Source organism: Pleurodeles waltl, chromosome 6 (assembly GCF_031143425.1).
Source record: "Pleurodeles waltl isolate 20211129_DDA chromosome 6, aPleWal1.hap1.20221129, whole genome shotgun sequence".
NCBI lineage: Eukaryota > Metazoa > Chordata > Amphibia > Caudata > Salamandridae > Pleurodeles > Pleurodeles waltl.
The window spans coordinates 1365836361-1365861296 of record NC_090445.1 but is presented as its reverse complement, the minus strand read 5'-3'; the positions used below and the strand labels follow the sequence as shown (position 1 = coordinate 1365861296).

The 24936-nt window shown below is 46.1% G+C and overlaps 1 protein-coding gene across 1 annotated transcript in view; it reads right to left on the bottom strand.

Annotated features, from left to right (window-relative positions):
- Positions 1–24936, bottom strand: part of CHAT (choline O-acetyltransferase) — a 337302-nt gene that overhangs the window by 267739 nt on the left and 44627 nt on the right. Inside the window, exons 2-3 of the mRNA XM_069242500.1 lie at positions 15835–15953; positions 9926–9979 (exon numbers count right to left, since the gene is read on the bottom strand). Coding sequence (XP_069098601.1) covers positions 9926–9979; positions 15835–15953 — 173 coding nt within the window. The remainder of the gene's footprint in view (positions 1–9925; positions 9980–15834; positions 15954–24936) is intronic.

Genomic DNA, 24936 nt, shown 5'->3' with positions numbered 1-24936 from the left:
CTATACAGAGACTCCTTGCTCTTTTCCAGCTAAGGTTGTCATATGCAAGTTTGGACAGATCAACACTTTGGCCTGTGCCAGACATTTTTTAGAGAGAGTTAAAGTGATAGAAAAAGAGAAAAAAGTTTTCAGAACTTTTTAGAAAGACAGAAAAAAACTTTTTAAACTTTTAAGAACTTTTTGAAAGTTTAGAAGTACTTTTCAGCACTTAGAAAAGAGTGAAAAGAGGAAATGCAAAACTTTTTGGCTATGTGTATATACCCTGACCTTGTTTTGTATATTTTTCTCTTATGAAAAGTACAATGACAAGAGTGGTAAGTAGTCTCAAGCACTTATCCCACCGCTGCACAACCAATGTAGGAGGCTGGACTGGCTTGTAGTGAGTACCAAGGGGTACTTGCACCTTGCACCAGTCCCAGTTATCCCTTATTAGTGTATAGGGTGTCTAGCAGCTTAGGCTGATAGATAATGGTAGCTTAGCAGAGCAGCTTAGGCTGAACTAGGAGACGTGTGAAGCTACTACAGTACCACTTAGTGTCATATGCACAATATCATAAGAAAACACAATACACAGTTATACTAAAAATAAAGGTACTTTATTTTTATGACAATATGCCAAAGTATCTTAGAGTGTACCCTCAGTGAGAGGATAGGAAATATACACAAGATATATATACACAATAGCAAAAATATGCAGTATAGTCTTAGAAAACAGTGCAAACAATGTATAGTTACAATAGGATGCAATGGGGAAACATAGGGATAGGGGCAACACAAACCATATACTCCAAAAGTGGAATGCGAACCACGAATGGACCCCAAACCTATGTGACCTTGTAGAGGGTCGCTGGGACTATTAGAAAATAGTGAGAGTTAGAAAAATAACCCTCCCCAAGACCCTGAAAAGTGAGTGCAAAGTGCACTAAAGTTCCCCTAAGGACAAAAGAGTCGTGTTAGAGGAATAATGCAGGAAAGACACAAACCAGCAATGCAACAACTGTGGATTTCCAATCTAGGGTACCTGTGGAACAAGGGGACCAAGTCCAAAAGTCACAAGCAAGTCGGAGATTGGCAGATGCCCAGGAAATGCCAGCTGCGGGTGCAAAGAAGCTTCGACTGGACAGAAGAAGCTGAGGTTTCTGCAGGAACGAAAAGGGCTAGAGACTTCCCCTTTGGTGGATGGATTCCTCTCGCCGTGGAAAGTCGTGCAGAAGTGTTTTCCCGCCGAAAGGACGCCAACAAGCCTTGCCAGGCGCAAATTGTGCGTTTGGCGTGTTTGGAGGCTGCTGGGGCCCAGGAGGGACCAGGAGGTCGCAAATTGGACCTGAAGAGAGAGGGGACATCGAGCAAGACAAAGAGCCCTCACTGAAGCAGGTAGCATCCAGAGAAGTGCCAGAAACAGGCACTACGAGGATGCGTGAAACGGTGCTCGCCGAAGTTGCACAAAGGAGTCCCACGTCGCCGGAGACCAACTTAGAAAGTCGTGCAATGCAGGTTAGAGTGCCGTGGACCCAGGCTTGGCTGTGCACAAAGGATTTCCGCTGGAAGTGCACAGGGGCCGGAGTAGCTTGCAAAGTTGCGGTTCCCAGCAATGCAGCCCAGCGAGGTGAGGCAAGGACTTACCTCCACCAAACTTGGACTGAAGAGTCACTGGACCGTGGGGGTCACTTGGACAGAGTCGCTGGATTCGAGGGACCTCGCTCGTTGTGCTGAGAGGAGACCCAAGGGACCGGTAATGCAGCTTTTTGGTGCCTGCGGTTGCAGGGGGAAGATTCCGTCGACCCACGGGAGATTTCTTCGGAGCTTCTGGTGCAGAGAGGAGGCAGACTACCCCCACAGCATGCACAAGCAGGAAAACAGTCGAGAAGGCGGCAGGATCAGCGTTACAGAGTTGCAGTAGTCGTCTTTGCTACTATGTTGCAGGTTTGCAGGCTTCCAGCGCGGTCAGCGGTCGTTTCCTTATCAGAAGGTGAAGAGAGAGATGCAGAGGAACTCGGCTGAGCTCATGCATTCGTTATCTAAAGTTTCCCCAGAGACAGAGACCCTAAATAGCCAGAAAAGAGGGTTTGGCTACCTAGGAGAGAGGAAAGGCTACTAACACCTGAAGGAGCCTATCAGCAGGAGTCTCTGACGTCACCTTGTGGCACTGGCCACTCAGAGCAGTCCAGTGTGCCAGCAGCACCTCTGTTTCCAAGATGGCAGAGGTCTGGAGCACACTGGAGGAGCTCTGGACACCTCCCAGGGGAGGTGCAGGTCAGGGGAGTGGTCACTCCCCTTTCCTTTGTCCAGTTTCGCGCCAGAGCAGGGGCTAAGGGGTCCCTGAACCGGTGTAGACTGGCTTATGCAGAATTGGGCACCTCTGTGCCCAACAAAGCATTTCCAGAGGCTGGGGGAGGCTACTCCTCCCCTGCCTTCACACCATTTTCCAAAGGGAGAGGGTGTCACACCCTCTCTCAGAGGAAGTTCTTTGTTCTGCCATCCTGGGCCAGGCCTGGCTGGACCCCAGGAGGGCAGCTGCCTGTCTGAGGGGTTGGCAGCAGCAGCAGCTGCAGTGAATCCCCAGGAAGGGCAGTTTGTCAGTACCAGGGTCTGTGCTACAGACCACTGGGATCATGGGATTGTGCCAACTATGCCAGGATGGTATAGAGGGGGCAATTCCATGATCATAGACATGTTACATGGCCATATTCGGAGTTACCATGGTGAAGCTACATATAGGTAGTGACCTATATGTAGTGCACGCGTGTAATGGTGTCCCCGCACTCACAAAGTTCAGGGAATTGGCTCTGAACAATGTGGGGGCACCTTGGCTAGTGCCAGGGTGCCCTCACACTAAGTAACTTTGCACCTAACCTTTACCAGGTAAAGGTTAGACATATAGGTGACTTATAAGTTACTTAAGTGCAGTGTAAAATGGCTGTGAAATAACGTGGACGTTATTTCACTCAGGCTGCAGTGGCAGGCCTGTGTAAGAATTGTCAGAGCTCCCTATGGGTGGCAAAAGAAATGCTGCAGCCCATAGGGATCTCCTGGAACCCCAATACCCTGGGTACCTCAGTACCATATACTAGGGAATTATAAGGGTGTTCCAGTAAGCCAATGTAAATTGGTAAAAATGGTCACTAGCCTGTTAGTGACAATTTGGAAAAGAAATGAGAGAGCATAACCACTGAGGTTCTGGTTAGCAGAGCCTCAGTGAGACAGTTAGGCACCACACAGGGAACATATACGTGCACACCTATGAGCACTGGGGCCCTGTGTGACAGGGTCCCAGTGACACATACATATAGGCCACAACCTTATGAGCACTGGGGCCCTGACTAGCAGGGTCCCAGTGACACATAACAAACATACTGAAAACATAGTGTTTTCACTATGAGCACTGGGGCCTAGCCATCAGGATCCCAGTGAGACAGTGAAAACAGTGACAAACATCCTGACATACACTCACAAACAGGCCAAAAGTGGGGGTAACAAGGCTAGAAAGAGGCTACTTTCTCACACAACCCCCCCCCAAACGAAGGACAATAAGGCTAACCTTGGCCAGTTGAGACTTTATTGTCTAAGTGGTGATAAGTAGAGAGTAGCTCTGCAATAGACTGGTTACTCCCTTTATCATCCACTATATGGTTACTTCCCTGTGGGGATGTAAACCACCCTGTTTGAAGTTTTTTAGCTAAGCAACAATGTGAAGATGTATTTTCAGAGTTTCTATCAGTAAGTTTTAGTTTAGAGCAGTGGGAATTGTCCACTGAACCTATTTGTAGTGATGGAAATGCCAGACAGGGATGCTGTCTCAGAAAAGCCATAGCTGGGCAAAAACTTTGTCCATCTGGCTGGAAGAGAGAACAGGGATGCTGTTTCTCTTGAGTTGGAGCAGGGCAGGGATGCTGTCCTATGAGCTCCACACTAGGGCAGGGATGCTGTCCTAAGTGTTGTGAGGTAGTGCAGGGTTTCTGCACTAAAGTTTCTCTGGGAGGGTTGGAGGGATGCTCCATGTTAACTAAAATGGTGCTCTTTTTCTCACCAATGTTAGTTATCCCACAGAGAGGTACTTCCACCTCAGGGAGTCCAGCTTTGCCAGCTGATGATTCCCTTGTAACAGGTGCCACCCCAGGAGAGGTTTCTCCCACCACAGGAATAGTATCCTGAATGGTAGGGTGGTTAGGGGATACTGTGATACCCTTTTTACCTGTTGATGGAGAGGGATCCTGAGTTTTCAGGCCTTCTCTCCTTTGCTTTTTCATTTCACTTGAAATGAGAGGGAACAATTCCTCAGGGATGCCCAGCATGGCTGCATGGGCATAAAACTCTACATCAGCCCAACCTGAGGCCTCTAGGTCATTACCTAAGAGACAGTCTACAGGTAAGCTAGGTGATACCACCACCTGCTTAGGGCCAGTAACTCCACCCCAACTAAACTGAATTATAGCTAAGGGAAGAAACTTAGTGGAGTTATGGACATCAATAATCTTATACTGTTGTCCAATGATGTGTTGTTCAGGAGGCACTAGGTTTTCAGTCACCAAAGTGAAACTGGCACCTGTGTCCCTGTAGGCCAAGGCCTCAACACCATTTATTGAAACTGTCTGCCTGTACTTATCCATTGTAAGGGGACAAGCAGCCAGTGTGGCAAGGCCAGTGCCACTAGGTGTGACAGAAACTGTCTTGGGACTGATTACATCAGTTTCCACTATGGACCCATAAGTGAACCCAACTACACCCTTTGCTTGACTGTTGCCAGCAGTCCCACCACTAGTACCACTACTGCTAGGGGCACTAGAGCTTGATGTATTAGTGGTGGTAGGCTCAGGGGGTTTACCTGGACAGGACTTATCCCCTGGCCTATGGCCTCTATTTTTACACACAAAGCACCAAGGCTTTTTAATGTGTGCAGGTTGGGAAGAAGAGGAAGAATTTGTTTTATCCCCACCCTCTGAAGAGTGTTTAAGATTTGAAGTGGGATCTTTGGTTTTACCCTTATCCCCATGCTTATCTTGAGATTTTTCACCATCTTTCTTCTTATTGCCATCTTTGTCACCCCCTGTATGAACTTTTCTGTTCACCCTTGTTCTGACCCATTTGTCTGCCTTCTTTCCCAATTCTTGGGGAGAGGTCAGATCAGAGTCTACCAGGTACTGGTGCAACAAATCAGACACACAATTATTAAGTATATGCTCTCTCAGGATTGTGTTATACAGGCTTTCATAATCAGTAACTTTACTGCCATGTAACCACCCCTCCAAGGCCTTCACTGCCTGGTCAATGAAATCAACCCAGTCTTGTGAAGACTCCTTTTTGGTCTCTCTGAACTTTATCCTGTACTGTTCAGTGGTTAAGCCATAACCATCCAGGAGTGCATTCTTAAGAACATGGAAATTATTAGCATCATTTTCTTTCACAGTAAGGAGCCTATCCCTACCTTTTCCACTAAATGATAGCCATAGGATAGCAGCCCACTGCCTTTGAGGGACATCCTGTACAACACAGGCCCTCTCCAGTGCAGCAAACCACTTGTTAATGTCATCCCCCTCCTTATAAGGGGGAACTATCTTGTGCAGATTCCTGGAATCATCCTCTTTTGCAGGATGACTATGGGGAATACTGCTGCTGCCACCATGGGTATCTAAACCCAACTTCTGTCTTTCCTTCTCTAATTCAAAAGACTGTCTATCCAAATCCAGCTGTTGCTTTTTAAGCTTCAGTCTGGTTTGTTCCACCCTCAACTTATTGAGTTCCCTCTCTAACATTCTGTCATCAGGGTTGGTGGGAGGGACATTTCTAGAAACAGAGCTATGATGGGAATGAACAGAAGGAGACCTGTCCCTTACAGAAGCCACCCTAACAGCTTGGTTTACAGAAACATTACTACCAGTATGGCGAGAATAAATGCTTTTGCCATGATGTGAGACAACACTATTTATTTGGTGTGGCTCATCATCATTACCATCTATGCTAGATTGTCTAGTAATGGGCAGGCTAGGAAGTTTCTTTCCTGAATCTTTTCCTGGGGGAGTCCCTGAATCAGATTGGGAACTATTAGGTACTTTTTCAACAGATGGGGCACCTATGGCCTTATCCTGTTCTCTAAGCATGTTAAGTAACAGTTCCAAGGAAGGATTTTTCCCTACACTCAAACCTCTCTCTATACAGAGACTCCTTGCTCTTTTCCAGCTAAGGTTGTCATATGCAAGTTTGGACAGATCAACACTTTGGCCTGTGCCAGACATTTTTTAGAGAGAGTTAAAGTGATAGAAAATGAGAAAAAAGTTTTCAGAACTTTTTAGAAAGACAGAAAAAAACTTTTTTAACTTTTAAGAACTTTTTGAAAGTTTAGAAGTACTTTTCAGCACTTAGAAAAGAGTGAAAAGAGGAAATGCAAAACTTTTTGGCTATGTGTATATACCCTGACCTTGTTTTGTATATTTTTCTCTTATGAAAAGTACAATGACAAGAGTGGTAAGTAGTCTCAAGCACTTATCCCACCGCTGCACAACCAATGTAGGAGGCTGGACTGGCTTGTAGTGAGTACCAAGGGGTACTTGCACCTTGCATAGTCCCAGTTATCCCTTATTAGTGTATAGGGTGTCTAGCAGCTTAGGCTGATAGATAATGGTAGCTTAGCAGAGCAGCTTAGGCTGAACTAGGAGACGTGTGAAGCTACTACAGTACCACTTAGTGTCATATGCACAATATCATAAGAAAATACAATACACAGTTATACTAAAAATAAAGGTACTTTATTTTTATGACAATATGCCAAAGTATCTTAGAGTGTACCCTCAGTGAGAGGATAGGAAATATACACAAGATATATATACACAATAGCAAAAATATGCAGTATAGTCTTAGAAAACAGTGCAAACAATGTATAGTTACAATAGGATGCAATGGGGAAACATAGGGATAGGGGCAACACAAACCATATACTCCAAAAGTGGAATGCGAACCACGAATGGACCCCAAACCTATGTGGCCTTGTAGAGGGTCGCTGGGACTATTAGAAAATAGTGAGAGTTAGAAAAATAACCCTCCCCAAGACCCTGAAAAGTGAGTGCAAAGTGCACTAAAGTTCCCCTAAGGACAAAAGAGTCGCGTTAGAGGAATAATGCAGGAAAGACACAAACCAGCAATGCAACAACTGTGGATTTCCAATCTAGGGTACCTGTGGAACAAGGGGACCAAGTCCAAAAGTCACAAGCAAGTCGGAGATGGGCAGATGCCCAGGAAATGCCAGCTGCGGGTGCAAAGAAGCTTCGACTGGACAGAAGAAGCTGAGGTTTCTGCAGGAACGAAAAGGGCTAGAGACTTCCCCTTTGGTGGACCGATTGCTCTTGCCGTGGAGAGTCATGCAGAAGTGTCTTCCCGCCAAAAGGACGCCAACAAGCCTTGCTAGGCGCAAATCGTGCGTTTGGCGTTTTTGGACGCTGCTGGGGCCCAGGAGGGACCAGGAGGTCGCAAATTGGACCTGAAGAGAGAGGGGACATTGAGCAAGACAAAGAGCCCTCACTGAAGCAGGTAGCTCCCAGAGAAGTGCCAGAAACAGGCACTACGAGGATGCGTGAAACGGTGCTCGCCGAAGTTGCACAAAGGAGTCCCACGTCGCCGGAGACCAACTTAGAAAGTCGTGCAATGCAGGTTAGAGTGCCGTGGACCCAGGCTTGGCTGTGCACAAAGGATTTCCGCCGGAAGTGCACAGGGGCTGGAGTAGCTTGCAAAGTCGCGGTTCCCAGCAATGCAGCCCAGCAAGGTGAGGCAAGGACTTACCTCCACCAAACTTGGACTGAAGAGTCACTGGACCGTGTGGGTCACTTGGACAGAGTCGCTGGATTCGAGGGACCTCGCTCGTCGTGCTGAGAGGAGACCCAAGGGACCGGTAATGCAGCTTTTTGGTGCCTGCGGTTGCAGGGGGAAGATTCCGTCGACCCACGGGAGATTTCTTCGGAGCTTCTGGTGCAGAGAGGAGGCAGACTACCCCCACAGCATGCACAAGCAGGAAAACAGTCGAGAAGGCGGCAGGATCAGCGTTACAGAGTTGCAGTAGTCGTCTTTGCTACTATGTTGCAGGTTTGCAGGCTTCCAGCGCGGTCAGCGGTCGTTTCCTTATCAGAAGGTGAAGAGAGAGATGCAGAGGAACTCGGCTGAGCTCATGCATTCGTTATCTAAAGTTTCCCCAGAGACAGAGACCCTAAATAGCCAGAAAAGAGGGTTTGGCTACCTAGGAGAGAGGATAGGCTACTAACACCTGAAGGAGCCTATCAGCAGGAGTCTCTGACGTCACCTGGTGGCACTGGCCACTCAGAGCAGTCCAGTGTGCCAGCAGCACCTCTGTTTCCAAGATGGCAGAGGTCTGGAGCACACTGGAGGAGCTCTGGACACCTCCCAGGGGAGGTGCAGGTCAGGGGAGTGGTCACTCCCCTTTCCTTTGTCCAGTTTCGCGCCAGAGCAGGGGCTAAGGGGTCCCTGAACCGGTGTAGACTGGCTTATGCAGAATTGGGCACCTCTGTGCCCAACAAAGCATTTCCAGAGGCTGGTGGAGGCTACTCCTCCCCTGCCTTCACACCATTTTCCAAAGGGAGAGGGTGTCACACCCTCTCTCAGAGGAAGTTCTTTGTTCTGCCATCCTGGGCCAGGCCTGGCTGGACCCCAGGAGGGCAGCTGCCTGTCTGAGGGGTTGGCAGCAGCAGCAGCTGCAGTGAAACCCCAGGAAGGGCAGTTTGGCAGTACCAGGGTCTGTTCTACAGACCACTGGGATCATGGGATTGTGCCAACTATGCCAGGATGGTATAGAGGGGGCAATTCCATGATCATAGACATGTTACATGGCCATATTCGGAGTTACCATGGTGAAGCTACATATAGGGAAGTGCCTATATGTAGTGCGCGCGTGTAATGGTGTCCCCGCACTCACAAAGTTCAGGGAATTGGCTCTGAACAATGTGGGGGCACCTTGGCTAGTGCCAGGGTGCCCTCACACTAAGTAACTTTGCACCTAACCTTTACCAGATAAAGGTTAGACATATAGGTGACTTATAAGTTACTTAAGTGCAGTGTAAAATGGCTGTGAAATAACGTGGACGTTATTTCACTCAGGCTGCAGTGGCAGGCCTGTGTAAGAATTGTCAGAGCTCCCTATGGGTGGCAAAAGAAATGCTGCAGCCCATAGGGATCTCCTGGAACCCCAATACCCTGGGTACCTCAGTACCATATACTAGGGAATTATAAGGGTGTTCCAGTAAGCCAATGTAAATTGGTAAAAATGGTCACTAGCCTGTTAGTGACAATTTGGAAAAGAAATGAGAGAGCATAACCACTGAGGTTCTGGTTAGCAGAGCCTCAGTGAGAAGAGCCTCAGTGAGACAGTTAGGCACCACACAGGGAACATATACATGCACACCTATGAGCACTGGGGCCCTGTGTGACAGGGTCCCAGTGACACATACATATAGGCCACAACCTTATGAGCACTGGGGACCTGACTAGCAGGGTCCCAGTGACACATAACAAACATACTGAAAACATAGTGTTTTCACTATGAGCACTGGGGCCTAGCCATCAGGATCCCAGTGAGACAGTGAAAACAGTGACAAACATCCTGACATACACTCACAAACAGGCCAAAAGTGGGGGTAACAAGGCTAGAAAGAGGCTACTTTCTCACAAGCACCAAATCTTATTATTTTTTTAAAATAATTATCACAGAGCCATTTCAATTTGTGGCCTTAAGTCCATTTGAAAGCCTATATTCTCAATATGCTTTCAAAGTGGTGGTGCGGCACAGTACAAAATGTCAAAATAAGTAAATTATGCCAACCCAAGTTGCATTTAGTGCAAAAAACGGTAACATCCTTTTTATATGATGGTTAATTTACATAACGTGATCCTTGACACTTCCCTAGCACCTTCAAACTCATGGTTTACTCACATGTCCAGTAGAGCTTTGTAATCGAGCACTCCTGAGATGAGGTTGGCAGCAAACCTATAGAAACATGAAAAAAGGGACGAGTCACTTCTCACAGATGTATAGAGGGATAATGACAAACGCAGAAAAGGCAACATATGTGAACCCAATATGACAACATTGCATTATAGATATATATATATATATAAAATATGTTGCTGTGCACTTTGAGGGACTTGCGTAGACAGTACTTACTGAAGTTTCTCTCTCTCTCTCTCTCTCTCTCTCTCTCTCTCTCTCTCTCTCTCTCTCTCTCTCTCTCTCTCTCTCTCTCTCTCTCTCTCTCTCTCTCTCCACCAATTATAAGCTATCCATGAATACTGCTGTGAGATTGTTCACAGTCGCGAAGAAATTTGATATCATTATACCAGTACTAATCAAATATGATTGGCTCACTCTCTAGTCATACTGGCTGGCTACTCATGTCAGCTCGTATCATTTTTAAGGCACTGAAACTTAACACACCTCGCTAGCTAAGGAAGAAACCCATAATACCAAGAAAATAGACGAATCATTGCAAGCCAACTTATTTTCTACTCAAAGGTAAACAATGAATTCAAACTTCCACATGATTGTGTTCTTTCTCTGGCTTCACCTTCAAGCTCTGGATTAATAAGTCTTTCGGAATAAGGCTGCCCCCTTTTGATTTCTCTTTCAGTACTCTCCTGTAAACTCACTTACCCCTGACACAGCGCTTGATTCTCCACTTACGTGGCTTATGACTTTTTAATTAATTAATCCCTTTGCCCTATTACGTATCATAATCTTGATCTCTGACCTAATGTAAATAAAAAGCCACGCTGGCCCCTAAGGGATACTCTGATTGTCCACCACCACTAGGATGGATGTGTGCAGCTTGTCACTCCAATGGGCCTTTTGAGGAGAAAGGGACTATTCCAGGAACCCTAAGGTATTATTTCTGCGTCCCCATGGGAAGTGCAATCACACTGCACCCCTTTCTGAAGGACCCCGTGAGAGGGGGCGCAGACTGAGTCTACACCTGCCATCCTGAGAACCTTTTCACACACTCCCAGGAATTATGCAGGCCTGCAACACCAAGCCATGCTGCGTCGGTAAAACTCTGTGTTGATGCTGACCTTCTCCTGCACTTGTGCACACACTGGCAGGGTGCACGTGTTCACTAGGCCATGCTATTTTTTTTGGAACTGCTGGTACCGGTGTGCACTCTGTGCTACACTCTGCACATAATCAAATTGGTGCCTGGCCTCCAGATTCCAGAATATGCCCTTTCTCATTAATTAGTACATCTGAGCTGCAGTTTGTTTGTCTTCTAATACATTAGGATGTCACTTTATCTTCCTTGAAAGGGTCAACAGCCGGTTTCGTATAGTGTGATTTTTAAAGAATTGCATTACATTTTTGTTATTTGCCGATATTGAATTATAGTATTTTTGAAAAAAGGTTTTAGATCAGCGTGAAATACTTGAGGGAAAAAATGTTTCAAGATTTTCAAATAAGAAACCACTGCCGCGAACAAATAATGTTTTAAAAATCAATGTAATTGTCTTCTGTTTTGGATCCTTTATCACGTTGTCTCATATTTTGCATTAGGTGCATTTTTGGGGATTATTTTCAAAACATACAAATTCTGTCTGCAATCTTAACTCAGAAAGCGAGGAACCAAGGCATTTCAAATCTGCCATTTTGTCATAAGTGACACAAACCCAGTGTAGTAACTCCGACCCAGGGCACATACAAAACCTGTGAAAAGGGGAATGTAAGGAAAAGGGTGCTGCGGTAAACTCTCAGGAATATCAGGAAGTTACACAAATAATCCTAAATCTGAAGCAGGGTTTAGGAAAAAAATCCTCAGGATATCCCTGGCAATGCAGGAAGCTAACATCACTCAGTCCACGCTCACTCAAATAACCCTGCAACGTGGGGGGGGGGGGGGGGGGGGGGGGTGTTGCCAAGATTGTCAGTAGAAGTTTGTCTTTTGGTTATTTATAGAAACAGGATCCGGCTGACCTATAAGGTAAACAACACCATTCTTCACCTTCCATAGTTTGCCAGATGCCACAGTGAGGCCACCATCCCTTGCATGTTAAAATATCTTGAGGAGTTAACGCTCTTGCTAACTCATTAGAATGGCTTATTCTTAAGTATGGGACTAATATGTATTTCACTGCCACTCAAGGCGAATTTTGTATTTTTAATTACTGTTCTTGACAGTTCCTCTTGCTGACTTGGCTGACCTTAAATCACCTTAATAGGACCAGATCTGGGTTGGATTTTCCCACACCCCTGGTGGGGGATTCTAACCATTTCATGAACATCAAGTTGTATGGAAAGCATCACCAACACTTCTCTAAGAAAAAACTTCCCCCTCACCATATTGCTTGGGATTATCCATTCTCTTATGTGACAGTCTATAAAAGACACTGACATAGACTGAAGAGTTGTCATTTCCAGTGAATGGAAAAAAAGAAAAACTGTGGAATTCTAGGGGGAAATATAAGGCGCATTTTGTTAAATTCCAAATGCAAGAAAAAGAATAGGCAAGCATGGACAAAAAAACACCTATACACACTGTATAACAAATCAAGTATACCGAACACATCTTTGCATTAACATAGAACAAAGAAGATATGGGCCTGATGGGCCCTTTAAGGAAGAATTTTTAGCAGTTGGTCCTTTGGCTAAGCTGTCACTCTAAGACACTATGGCCCTCATTCCGACTTCGGCGGGCGGCGGGTGCCGCCCGCCGGTCGGAAACCGCCGAAAGACCGCACCGCGGTCATAAGACCGCAAGGGTCATTTTAACTTTCCAGCTGGGCTGGCGGGCGATCGCCAGAAGATCGCCCGCCAGCCCAGCAGGAAAGCCCCTGCAACGAGTAAGACGGCTCCGAATGGAGCCGGCGGAGTTGCAGGGGTGCGACGGGTGCAGTGGCACCCGTCGCGATTTTCACTGTCTGCAAAGAAGACAGTGAAAATCTGTATGGGGCCCTGTTAGGGGGCCCCTGCACTGCCCATGCCAGTGGCATGGGCAGTGCAGGGGCCCCCAGGGGCCCCACGACACCCTTTCCCGCCATCCTGGTTCTGGCGGTGAAAACCGCCAGAAACAGGCTGGCGGGAAGGGGGTCGGAATCCCCATGGCGGCGCTGCAAGCAGCGCCCCCATGGAGGATTCCCTGGGCCAGGGGAAAACCGGCGGGAAACCGCCGGTTCCCCTTTTCTGACGGTCAGAATAGCCCTGGAAGCACGGCCAGCCTGTTGGCGGTACTTCCTCTGCCCTCCGCCCTGGCGGTCAGAGACCGCCAGGGTTGGAATGAGGGCCTATAGCCCATATTTATTCTTTATTAGCGCCGCATTTGCGTGGCTTTTTGACGCAAAAACGGCTCAAACTTTCAAAATTGTATTTTGCAAGTTTGCCCCACTTTTGCGTCACTAAATGCCGTAAATGCGGCGCAAAAAAAGTATAAATATGGGCCTATGTACGGGCTGGGCTTAGCTGTAGTGCATACGAGCGCGATTATGTACTTAATCACCCTTTACTTAAAATGCAATGACTTGAAATGCATTTGTAAGCGTGAGATGTAGTTAAACAATGTAAATACCCACTTAATGCACACGATTTTGTATCTTGAACTCCCCACCCATAATGTGCAGTATTAAGGTGCTCCCCTTGAATGCTGGATCTATATAATATACTAATGCCTATATACCTAAACCAAAACAAAACAAAAAAATACGTATGTAAATGCTGAAGTGTAAGTGGCAACAATCACTAAATGAAACATTATTTCGCCTGGTGCATGTGTTGTGCACGTAAATGGGTACTACCTTTGCAAAATGCATAAATGTGCTGTATTTTGAGAAAGGACGTGTGTGCTGTTTTGCTCACTGTTGGATCCCCACTACCAAATTATTCGAAATATCCAGGAGCGAGGTGCGCGCCAAACCTGCCAGTACCTTTATCTGGCTGGGCATCATGTGATGCAGAGACAGAGGCCTGTTGCAGAAACTGAAGGAAAAGCTAAAATTCCAACTACTTCATAGAAATACTTGTTTTAACCTTTTTATGGTACCAGCACATTACAGATATTTGACCCTATATCATTGACTTTAGAAAGCCTCAAAAGTGAGTGAATGGGGCGGACGCTCAAATTTCTGCGCAAATGTAGGCTTCCATTCCCACTCCTACGCATTGGCTGATTAGGGCAGAAAAAGAAGTTTGTATCCAGCCTGGGATTATAACTGAGACCAAGTGCCTGAGTTAGAATTTGGCGGATGGAATACTCCATCACTAACGTGATGGATATCCTGTCCGCCGTATTACGATCCCCATAGGATATAATGGGAAGTGGGGAAAATACTTGTTGTTACGGTGTGATCCACTCTTCCAAGCTCCGAAATTTGGAATGGTGCTGTAATAAAGCAACTTATAAATACTGCGCCTGGCAGTATGCACTGATGTCAGTCACCACCCAGGATTGTGTAGGTGGAGAAATGACAGTCTAAAGCTTTGTCTAAGGCCTTGAATTATTCTCCGTTTGTCCAATAGGATGTCTGGCTAACACCACTGTGAAAAAGATCTTCACCCGTTCCCTTGAAATGTAATCAGATTATTAGAAAAACCACAAGCCAAGCAAAGGAGTTTTTGACAACTGTTTCTTATAGCTGCTGAGTGAGTGGCGCCAAACACTCGTTTCTGGCTGTCATTACTCATGTCCTTACTTATTGATAACATAAGTTAGACTTTAGAGACACCACTCAGAACAAGTTTAAGGATTCTCTTTCCAAATAGGTTTATAAAAAGCATTAAGAAGAAAATATATAGCAGTTATTCTTGTACAACCAATGGTAAAGCAATTTCTTCCAGATTTAAGTTTACCTCTAGTGGTACAGTTCACGCTTCAACACTGCTTGTTTGGACTTCTTTCCAAAAGGAAGAAAGGGAAACTGGCCAACCAGGCAATTTAAGATGTTAGGGATAGTGCTCAAGAAGAGGAGGGTAACTATGCACTTGCTCAGAACTGGTTGCCAGAGGTTGACAAATGGATTAAGCAGAGGAGTCAGTGATGGGACGTACTCAGTGAGATAAAGGCTAGTGTAGTGGTGGACTTCATGATTTAGGCTGAGATGTTTGACTACTAACTGATCCATTGAATATTAGACTGCCACGAGCAATGACAACTGGATCACAGTGGATCATTGGTGCTGGATGGTGTATGTTATCTCCTTACCAGTTTCTGTGGGGGTCCTGCATTTGGTACCCCTGTTAAGAGTACTTATGAAGGGCGTTTGTAATGTAGATCATGGAATCAGGAATTGGTTGACTTAAGGCCTGGATTTAAATTGTAGTAATATTATGATAATATTTATAATTAAAAGAACTGACCTATAAGGTACATCTGATATGACATGTCTGCAGTCTCCCAGAGATAAACTCACTATTTATATTTGCTAGTGGCTGCTTGGGCGGGGTTCCTGCATCTAGTTTTGGGACCAGATTACATTTATAAGATGCAGGAGGTGGAATCAGGACTAGGCAGCCTTGATATTTGGAAGCTCCAGCTGTTGGCAGAATAGATGGTGGGTTCATATGAAACTCTTCCAGCTCCCTACCTTGTATTTTGTTTTAAAAAAATAAGCTTTTGGTAGACTTGCTCATAGTAAGTCTACATGTCAAGTGGGATGACAATCACACTTTTAGCACACATTGCTGACACCAATTTAATAACAAACAGTAAGGGTGACGTTAGGAAATTTTTGTACCTTCCATAAATGGGCTCATGTCACAAACTATTGATTGACAGCTGTGTGGGAATCCATGAACACAATGATGTGCACTGTCCCATGACCACATGCTTTCATACACACTGGAAGCAAAGTTGTATACTTGTGGGATACCTTAGCTGGTCGTTCACATCCTGGAAGTTCCGGCGAGCAAATATCACAGCTGGGCTTGAATTCACTGGAAGGGCCAGGCGATTATTGAGGTACATGTCATCCAACCAGTACTGGTGAACCTTGGGAGAGAGAAGGAGTTGTATCAAAAGAGAGACAGATGGGAAACAATAGGCATTTATAGAGAAGGTCTCTCTGTACATGAATAAATGGGAACTGCGTAAACATAAGAAGGAGCTTGGGACAAAAGTACAGCTACAATGACTTCTTGCTACATTTGAGATGGCAGCATAGTTCATCATTTTGGCACAAGTTATGAAACCTATAACCTTTAAGGGCCAAATGTACTTCAATGGAGATGTGAAGTAGTTTGCGTTTTGTTTTTCACTCAGACTGCTTTGTCTTCCCACTCTCATTTTGGAATGTGACTGATGTATGGATTAGTCACATCACACAATGCTCATATGCAGAGAGACACAAAAAATTCCTACCTCCTTAAAGTTATTGAGATGCGATTGACTGTCATTGCAGTATGGCTGGGTAGGAGGGACGTCAAACCTCCATCTCTGAATTAAAATCCCTGCATGCCAGAATTTTGTTAAAGCAGACCCTGACCCTTAAAGACATAGAGGCTCCTTGAAAAAATAAGTGTTGACTCAGTGTATGACATAAGTGGTGACTGTAGTGGTCCTCTGCTCCGCTGTTTGCCCCACCCCCATGCCAAAAGGACTAATTTGCAAAGTGGGAGCTGTTCCCACTGACAGCTTCCATCTTGTGAACGAGATACCTTTAAGGAATTTGAATTAGATCCATGGTATGTGAGTGCAGCTGCTATCATAAGTCATTAATATATTCCATTAAATTTGGGTAGGAAGAGGGAATGCCCCTTTCATGCCACCTCCTACTACCAAATTCCAAGCTGATTTGAAACAGATATTTTGCAAGTTGGAAAGTCATTTGGGCTCACAATACATCATTTTAGGTCGAAGCCTACCAAACAGCATAGCTCTCTGGTTGCGTAAAGACTTCTTGGGGAGATTATGAAAGCTTCCCTGGGAATGCATTCCATCCATTGTCTACCATATGCTTTGTAGTCTGCAACTCACATTTGCTTGCTTTCTATTTGCTGGCTTTATTTGTTTCAAGCTGTGCAACATGTTTTTGTCCCTACCATAGACCATAGCCTGTTTACTGTATTCTTCCAGGAGTGCTCGCATTCTGTAAATAGGCCTTTACATTTTATTCCTATTTTGTCACATTTCCTGTGCATTCAAAGACAGAGGTCAAATGTCAGGCTGTCGTCCAAGGGAGCTTAGGGCCAGATGTAGGAAGAAAACATTTTGCGAGGTGCAAATTGCTAGTAATAGCGACTCGCAATTTGCACCTCGCAAAATGTTATGCAGAAAGGTGTCTCAGACACCTTCTGCGACTCGCTATGGGGTCGCAAAGACCCACCTCATAAATATTTATGAGGTGGGTCGCAGTTTGCGACCCCATAGCGAGTCTAGACACTCACGGGGATGGTGGCCTGCTGGAGACAGCAGACCACCATGTCCATGACTGCTTTTGAATAAAACAGTTTTTTTTCTTTCTTTTTGCAGCCCGTTTTCCTTAAAGGAAAACGAGCTGCAAATAGAAAAAGTACCGAAACCTTATTTATTTATTTTTTCAGAGTAGGCAGTGGTCCATAGGACCACTGCCAGCTCTGAAAAAATATTTTTGTTTGCATTCACAAAGGGGAAGGGGTCCCATGGGGACCCCTTCCCGTTTGCGAATGAGTTACCATCCACTTCAAGTGGATGGTAACTGCGAGTTGATTTGCGACCTCTTTCGCGGTCACAAATCAACTCTACATCGCGCTGTGGTCGCAAATAGGAAGGGCACACCCCTTCCTATTTGCGAGTCGGAAACACATTTTGCAAGCCGGTACCGACTCGCAAATGTGTTTCTGCATTGCGTGAGGCCTTTTGCGCCTCGCCAACGGCGTTTTTCGCCATTTGCGAGGCGCATAAGGCTACTTACATCTGGCCCTTGATGTTCACTCTTCTTCCTCTGATTCAAAGTGAGAGGATTTATGTGACAGTCTTGCTGTGTACTCGGTTAGGAAAGGAAAACACACACTATAAAATGTAAATGCTTGTAAATGAACTGTGAAAATATTTCAGAATTTAAAAAAATTGGGAGAGCAAAATCAAATTTTTTGTAAATCTGAAATGTGTTTGAAACAAGTATTTTAATATGATCAAAACAAATTAGTACACAAGGTGACACAATCTCCAATAGTTTTAGCAGTAAAACTGTATGGACAAATGTAGTGGTAATTTCAATTGAAACTGTCTTCCCTGTAATGGCAGTGCACTACCACACCATGCATACTTGACTTTACAACAATCCACTCTATGACACTCCACTTATGGCACTCAACTCAACTCTATGCTACTTCACTCTACCCCATTTTGCAACATTAAATTCTATGACACTCCACTCTACGCCACTCCACTCCCTTCTATTCTACTCCACTCTACTCCACTCTGTGATACTATATACCATTTCACTATAGGCCACTTTACTCCACTCTACTCCACTCCATTGTACAACACTCCTGTTAAAAATGGGGTCTTCGGTTGGCAGTCAGGTTACCCCTGTCCAAGCAAGAACCCTCACTCTAGTTAGGGCAAAGGCACTGGGTAACCCCCACTCACCCCCTTGGTAGCTTGGCATGAGCAGGCAGGCTTAACTCAGAAGCAATGTGTAAAGTATTTGTAGCAACACACACAGTAACACAGTGAAAAAACTACAAAATGGACACCACACCAGCTTAGAAAAGTAGGCAATATTTGCCTACATCAAACAAGACCAAAATGACAAAAATCCAACATACACAAGTTAAAAAATGATTTTCAACAGAATCCAAGTTTTACCCCATAGAAAACAATGGAAACAATGCTTTTGCACAAAGTACCTGGTTAGCGTCATAAATAAAGTCACACTGGTGAGCGTGCGTCAGAAAAGGCAGAGATGCATCAATTCCTTCCTCAGGCCTTGAGTTGTTTCTTCTCTGGTCAGGTCAACAGTGCGTCGTTTTCCGGATGGGCCACCACGGATCCGTGCAGAGTCGGGTTGACTTTGATGCCGAGGGACGATGCCTGGAAAATCCAGTCGCACAGTGTTAGGAAGCAGCTGCAAGCGGGTGTTGCTCATTATTTCTCTAGCTGCGATGCATCGATCTCCCAGCTGAGATGTAGGTGGAGCATCGATTTTAGCTGCGAAGCTGGCAGCGTGTTGTTTATCACCTGTGTTGCAGTTGGTGCGTCGAAAGTTTCCCCTCATGGTGTTCTGTGCATGGATTTTCAGCTCTTGTTCTGCCGACTTCACCTTTCAAGGGCCCTGGGACTGATTAGGGCACCACTTGGCAGGGCAGGAGTCTCAGCAGAGAGTCCAGGTGTTGGCAGAGGAAGTCTTTGATGGCCCTGAGACTTCAAAACAGGAGGCAAGCTCAATTCAAGCCCATGGAGATTATTCGCAACCAAGAATATACCACAAAGTCCAGTCTTTGTCCCCTTTCACAGGCAGAAGCAGCAACTGCAGGATAGCCCAACAAAGCACAATCACAGGCAGGGGCAGCACTTCTCCTCAGCTCTTCAGCTCTTCTCCTTGGCAGAGGTTCCTCTTGGTTCCTGAAGTGATCTAATTTTCAGGGTTTTTGGGTCCAATACTCATACCCCCATCTACTTTTGAAGTAGGCATACTTCAAAGAAAAGTCTCTGTTGTTCACAAGATCCTGCCTTGCCCAGGCCTGGACCCAGACACACACCTTGGGGTTGGAGACTGGATTGTGAAAGGGCAGGCACAGCCCATTCAGGTGTAAGTGATCACTCCTGCCTCCACTCTAGCCCAGATGGCTCATCAGGATATGCAGGCTACACCCCAGTTCCCTTTGTCTCACTGTCTAGAGGGGATTCACAAACTGCCCAACTGTCAAACTGACAAAGACAAGGAATCCACAAGCAGAAGGAGTCACACAATGGTTTAAGCAAGAAAATGCCTACTTTCTAAAAGTAGCATTTTCAAACTAACAATCTAAAAAACAACTTCACTAAAAGATGTATTTTTAAATTGTGAGTTCAGAGACCCCAAACACCACATTTCTATATGCTTTCAAAGGGAATCTGCAATTGAATGACGTTTAAAGGCAGCCCCCAGGTTCACATATAAGAGAGACAGGCCTTGCAACAGTGAAAACTGAATTTAGCAGTATTTCACTGTTAGGACATGTAACACACATCAGTACATGTCCCACCCTTAACATACTGTGCACCTTTCCCATGGGGCTACCTACGGCCTGCCGTAGGGGTGCCTTACATGTATGAAAAGGGAAGGCTTAGGCCTGTCAAGTGGGTACACTTGCTAAGCTGATATGGCAGTTTAAAACTGCACACACAGACATGGCAGGGGCAGGTCTGAGCCATGTTCACCGGACTACCAATGTGGGTGGCACAATCAGTGCTGCAGACCCACTAGTACCATTTGGTTTACAGGCCCTGGGCACCACTAGTGCACTTTAGCAGGGACTTACTAGTAAATCAAACATACCAATCATGGATAAACCTATTTACACATACATTTTACATAGGAGCACTTTCACTTTAGAACTGGTTGACAGTGGTAAACTGCACAGAGTATCAAAAAATAGCAAAAACAGCACACATCAACAACCTGGGAAGCAGAGGCAAAAAGTTAGGGGAGACCACGCCAAGGATGCCAAGTCTAACAACTCCATTCTACGACACTCTACTCCAGAACATTAGGGGCCTGATTCCGACCCCGGCGGTCAAGGACCGCCGGGGTTGGCGGGAGCACCGCCAACAGGCTGGCGGTGCCCCGCAGGGCATTCTGACCGCGGCGGTTTGGCCGCGGTCAGAACAGGAAAACCGGCGGTGTCCCGCCGGTTTTCCGATGCCCTGAGGAATCCCCCATGGCGGCGCAGCTTGCTGCGCCGCCATGGGGGATTCCGACCCCCTCACCGCCATCCTGTTCCTGGCGGTTCCGACCGCCAGGAACAGGATGGCGGTGAGGGGTGTCGTGGGGCCCCTGGGGGCCCCTGCAGTGCCCATGCCAATGGCATGGGCACTGCAGGGGCCCCCTTAAGCGGGCCCCACATAGAATTTCAGTGTCTGCATTGCAGACACTGAAATTCGCGATGGGTGCAACTGCACCCGTCGCACCCTTCCCACTACACCGGCTCCATTCGGAGCCGGCGTCCTCGTGGGAAGAGGTTTCCCGCTGGGCTGGCGGGAGGCCTTCTGGCGGTCGCCCGCCAGCCCAGCGGGAAACAGAATGGCCGCCGCGGTCTTTTGACCGCGGTGCGGTCATTCGGCGGTTCCCGCCAGGCGGGCGGCTCCCGCCGCCCGCCGGGGTCTGAATGACCCCCTAGATGTCACTCCACTTTATGACACTCCACTCTACAACACTCAGCTCTACGAAACAGTAAGCCACTCAACTAAACTCCACTCCATAGTACTCCACTCTACATTACTCCATGCAACCCCACTCCACTCTATACCTTTGACTCCACTCTACATTATTTCACTCTACTCCATTCCACTCTGCAGCACTCCACTCCATGTGACTCCACTCATTGACACGCTAATTAGCTCAATTATGTGACAATCTACTCTACTCCACTCTATGTCACTCTACATCACTTCACTATATGACACTCTATTCTACTTCACTCTAGGCAACTGTACTTCACTTTCCACCACTACAGCCTATGCCACTCTACTGTATGCCACTCTCTGCCACTCTATTTTTTTAGGCCTTTCTGCCCCCAAGGGGGGCAGGATCCCCATAGCACCAGGGATCATGTGTGTGTGCGCACTTTGTGTGGGGGGTGGCCCCTTGGGCCAGGGTTGCCCCCCAAAGGGGGCAATGTAATGTAGGCCATTTCTGCCCCCTTTGGGGGCAGATTGGCCTAGTTTTTGTAGGCCCTTCTGCCCCTAGGGGGGAGCAGAATCCTTGAAGACGCCAGGGATTTGTTTTTCTTTAGTTTTCTTTTTTTTTGTGTTGGGGGCCCCCCTTGGGCAAGGGTCGACCTCGAGGGTCAAAAATTACTATTGGGCAGCAGATCGGCCTATTTTTTTGAGGCCAGGGATTTGTGTGTGTGTGTGTGTGGCAAGGGTCCCCCCCCCCAAAGGGGCAATGTAACGTAGGCCATCGGGCAGTTCTGCCCCCTTTTGGGGCAGATTGGTCTATTTTTGTAGACCCATCTGCCCCCAAGCAGAGAACACTTGATACAAGGGAACATTTAAAAATGGTTGGTGGCGGGGTGTTTGTCAACTGGCAAAGTATTTGCATTTATGATAATAACAGTTTATTTCTTCTTTTGTTCTAGTTCAAAGCTTTTACTTCCTTTGCTGTGGCTTGTTGCAGTTTTGGCAGTGGTTGTCCTGCTGTGTGCGTAGTTGCATGTTTTAGGTAAGTAAATAAATTTACTCCAAAGGAGTATAGCCATGCATGAATGACATGTCTGAGGGTGGTGTACTGAATGCAGGCTTGTGTGTGAAATTGTCTTTAGATTTATGCGCAATGATTATTGTGTTGTAATTTGCTTTTTTTCTCTTTTTAGTGGGATATCATTGGTGATTGCTGTGGCTGTGTAGAGTATTTGCTGGTGAGTCAAGCTTTTTCAGGCAAGTGAGCAGTATCGTTTTTGAGTTTATAACTTTTAGTGATAAAGCTACACTTTGTTTGTTACTTATCTTACACAGGGCTGGTTGTTGGTGGTGCATTTGTCCAGTTAATTTTTATAGGAAGGATCATGGCTAGCCATAGGATGACCACTCAGCAGGTTGTTGGTGTGTGTTTAGAGTCATCTTCTGACCATGATTGACTCTGCATCTGAGAAAGAGGAGGAAGTGTAAGATTCTGGAAGTGAATTTTCTGTCAGAGAGGAATCATCTGATGATGAAGCCACTCTCAGTGCTGATTAAGGGCCTGTTTTAGAGGAGAACACTGATGTGCCGATGGTGCAGGAGCCAGAAGCTGAAAGGCTTCCCATTGGAAGACCTGACACGTAGAATGCACCAAACATGAAGCAGCCACAGTTGCCTGTGTTTACTGGTTTCCCAGGGTGTTGAGTTAATACAGAAACCTTTTTGCCCGTCAACTTTTTTGAGTTGTTTATGGACAATATATTTTTGGAAGAGATTGTTGAGCAGACTAATTTGTATGCAGAGCAGTTTTTGACGGACAGCGCTGCCAGACTTAGGCCACACTCTAGAGCTAGCCGGTGAATTCCCACAAATCTGGAAGAGTTGAAAAAGTTCTTGGGTTTAACTTTTTTGATGGGGCTGATAAGGAAGCCATCACTGTCTTCGTATTGGTCTACTAGTCCCTTTATGGCAACTGCTATATTTCCTGCCATCATGAGTCGTAACCGGTATGAGTTTCTTCTTCGGATGTTGCATTTTGTAGATAATGCTTTAGCCTTGCCATGAGATCACCCTGATTCTGACTGTCTTTTTAAGATTAGACCTGTTCTTGATCATTTGGTAGATCGGTTTTCAGAGATCTATGTTCCAGGCAAAGAAATATCTGTAGATGAGTCTTTGGTCCTGTTCAAAAGTCGTTTGGTTTTTAGGCAGTACATTCCTAGCAAGAGGGCACGGTATGGAATTAAGATGTATATGCTGCCTGAAAGTAGTACAGGATATGTTTATAATTTCCGGGTCGACACTGGTAGGGATTCCAATATTGACCCCCCTGGTTGTCCACCCACTTTTGGAGTTAGTGAGAAAATTGTATGGGAACTTGGTAGACGACTGTTTAACAAAGGTCACCATTTATATGTAGAGAACTTCTACACTGGAGTTCAGTTGTCCAAGGAGTTGTTCAGAGTGGGCACTGTTGCTTGTGGCACAATCTTCTCTAATCGGAAAGGCTATCTAAGAGAGCTTGTCTGTAAAAAACTTGAGAATGGACAGTACAGTGCCTTGCGGAATGATGAGCTGCTAGCTCTGAAGTTTGTAGACAAGAGGGATGTGTACATGCTAAGTGCCATCCATGATGAGAGTACTTCAACTGTGGCTGTTTGGGGTCAGGTTGTCGAAGTGCGCAAACCTGTGTGCATTTTAGACTATAATAAGCACATGGGTGGTGTTGATAGAGTAGATCAGAGGTTGGAACCTTACACTGCTGTTCGTAAGTCTTATTTTTGGTATAAGAAATTAGTGGTTCACTTGTTCCACTTGGCAACTTTTAATGCTTTTGTTGTGTTCAAGGATAGTTCTCCAGAGTCAAGGATGACATTTGTGAAATTCAGGAGTCTATCATAGCGAGCCTTGTTGTGCTGGAACAGGCAAGAGTTCCTAGAGAAGCAGTGGTGGGGGATGTGGCTAGATTGAAAGATCGTCACTTTGCTGAGCACATTCCTCCCACTGCCAAAAAAAACGTTCCTGCTAAGAGATGTAGAGTCTGTGCTCGAAGAGGTATCAGGAAGGAGACTAGGATGAACTGCCCTGGTTGTCCTTCTAAGCCTGGGCTGTGTGTGGGGGTCTGTTTCAGGAGCTACCACACACAGAAGAATTATTGGGAAATTCTGTGAGCGTAAACTGCTGTTATATATTTTTATATGTTCTATTTCATGGTTGGCATTACTGTCATGTATTCAGTTAAAGCTTTTGTGTTTGTAATTTTGTACTTATTTATAATTAGTGGTTTATTTGTTGTTTTAAAACACACAAAAAAGTGATGGTGGTGTGCATGGGGTGGCGCTTGGCTGGTGGTGCGCGTGGGTTGGTGCTTGGCTAGCGGTGTGCGTGTGGTGGCGCTTGGCTGACGGTGTGCGTGGGGTGGTGCTTGGCTGGTGGTGTGCGTGGGGTGGCGCTTGGCTGGTGGTGTGAGTGGGGTGGAGCTTGGCTGGTGGTGTGAGTGGGGTGGCGCTTGGCTGGCGGTGTGCGTGGGGTAGCGCTTGGCTGGCAGTGCCAGCCAAACGCCAGTCCACACACTCATCAGCTGGTGTGATTGCTGTATCAGGCATGTGGGCGTATGAATGTGATGGGCCCTTGAGTGGCGCTGTCTGTTGATGTGAGTGTTGTAATGTGC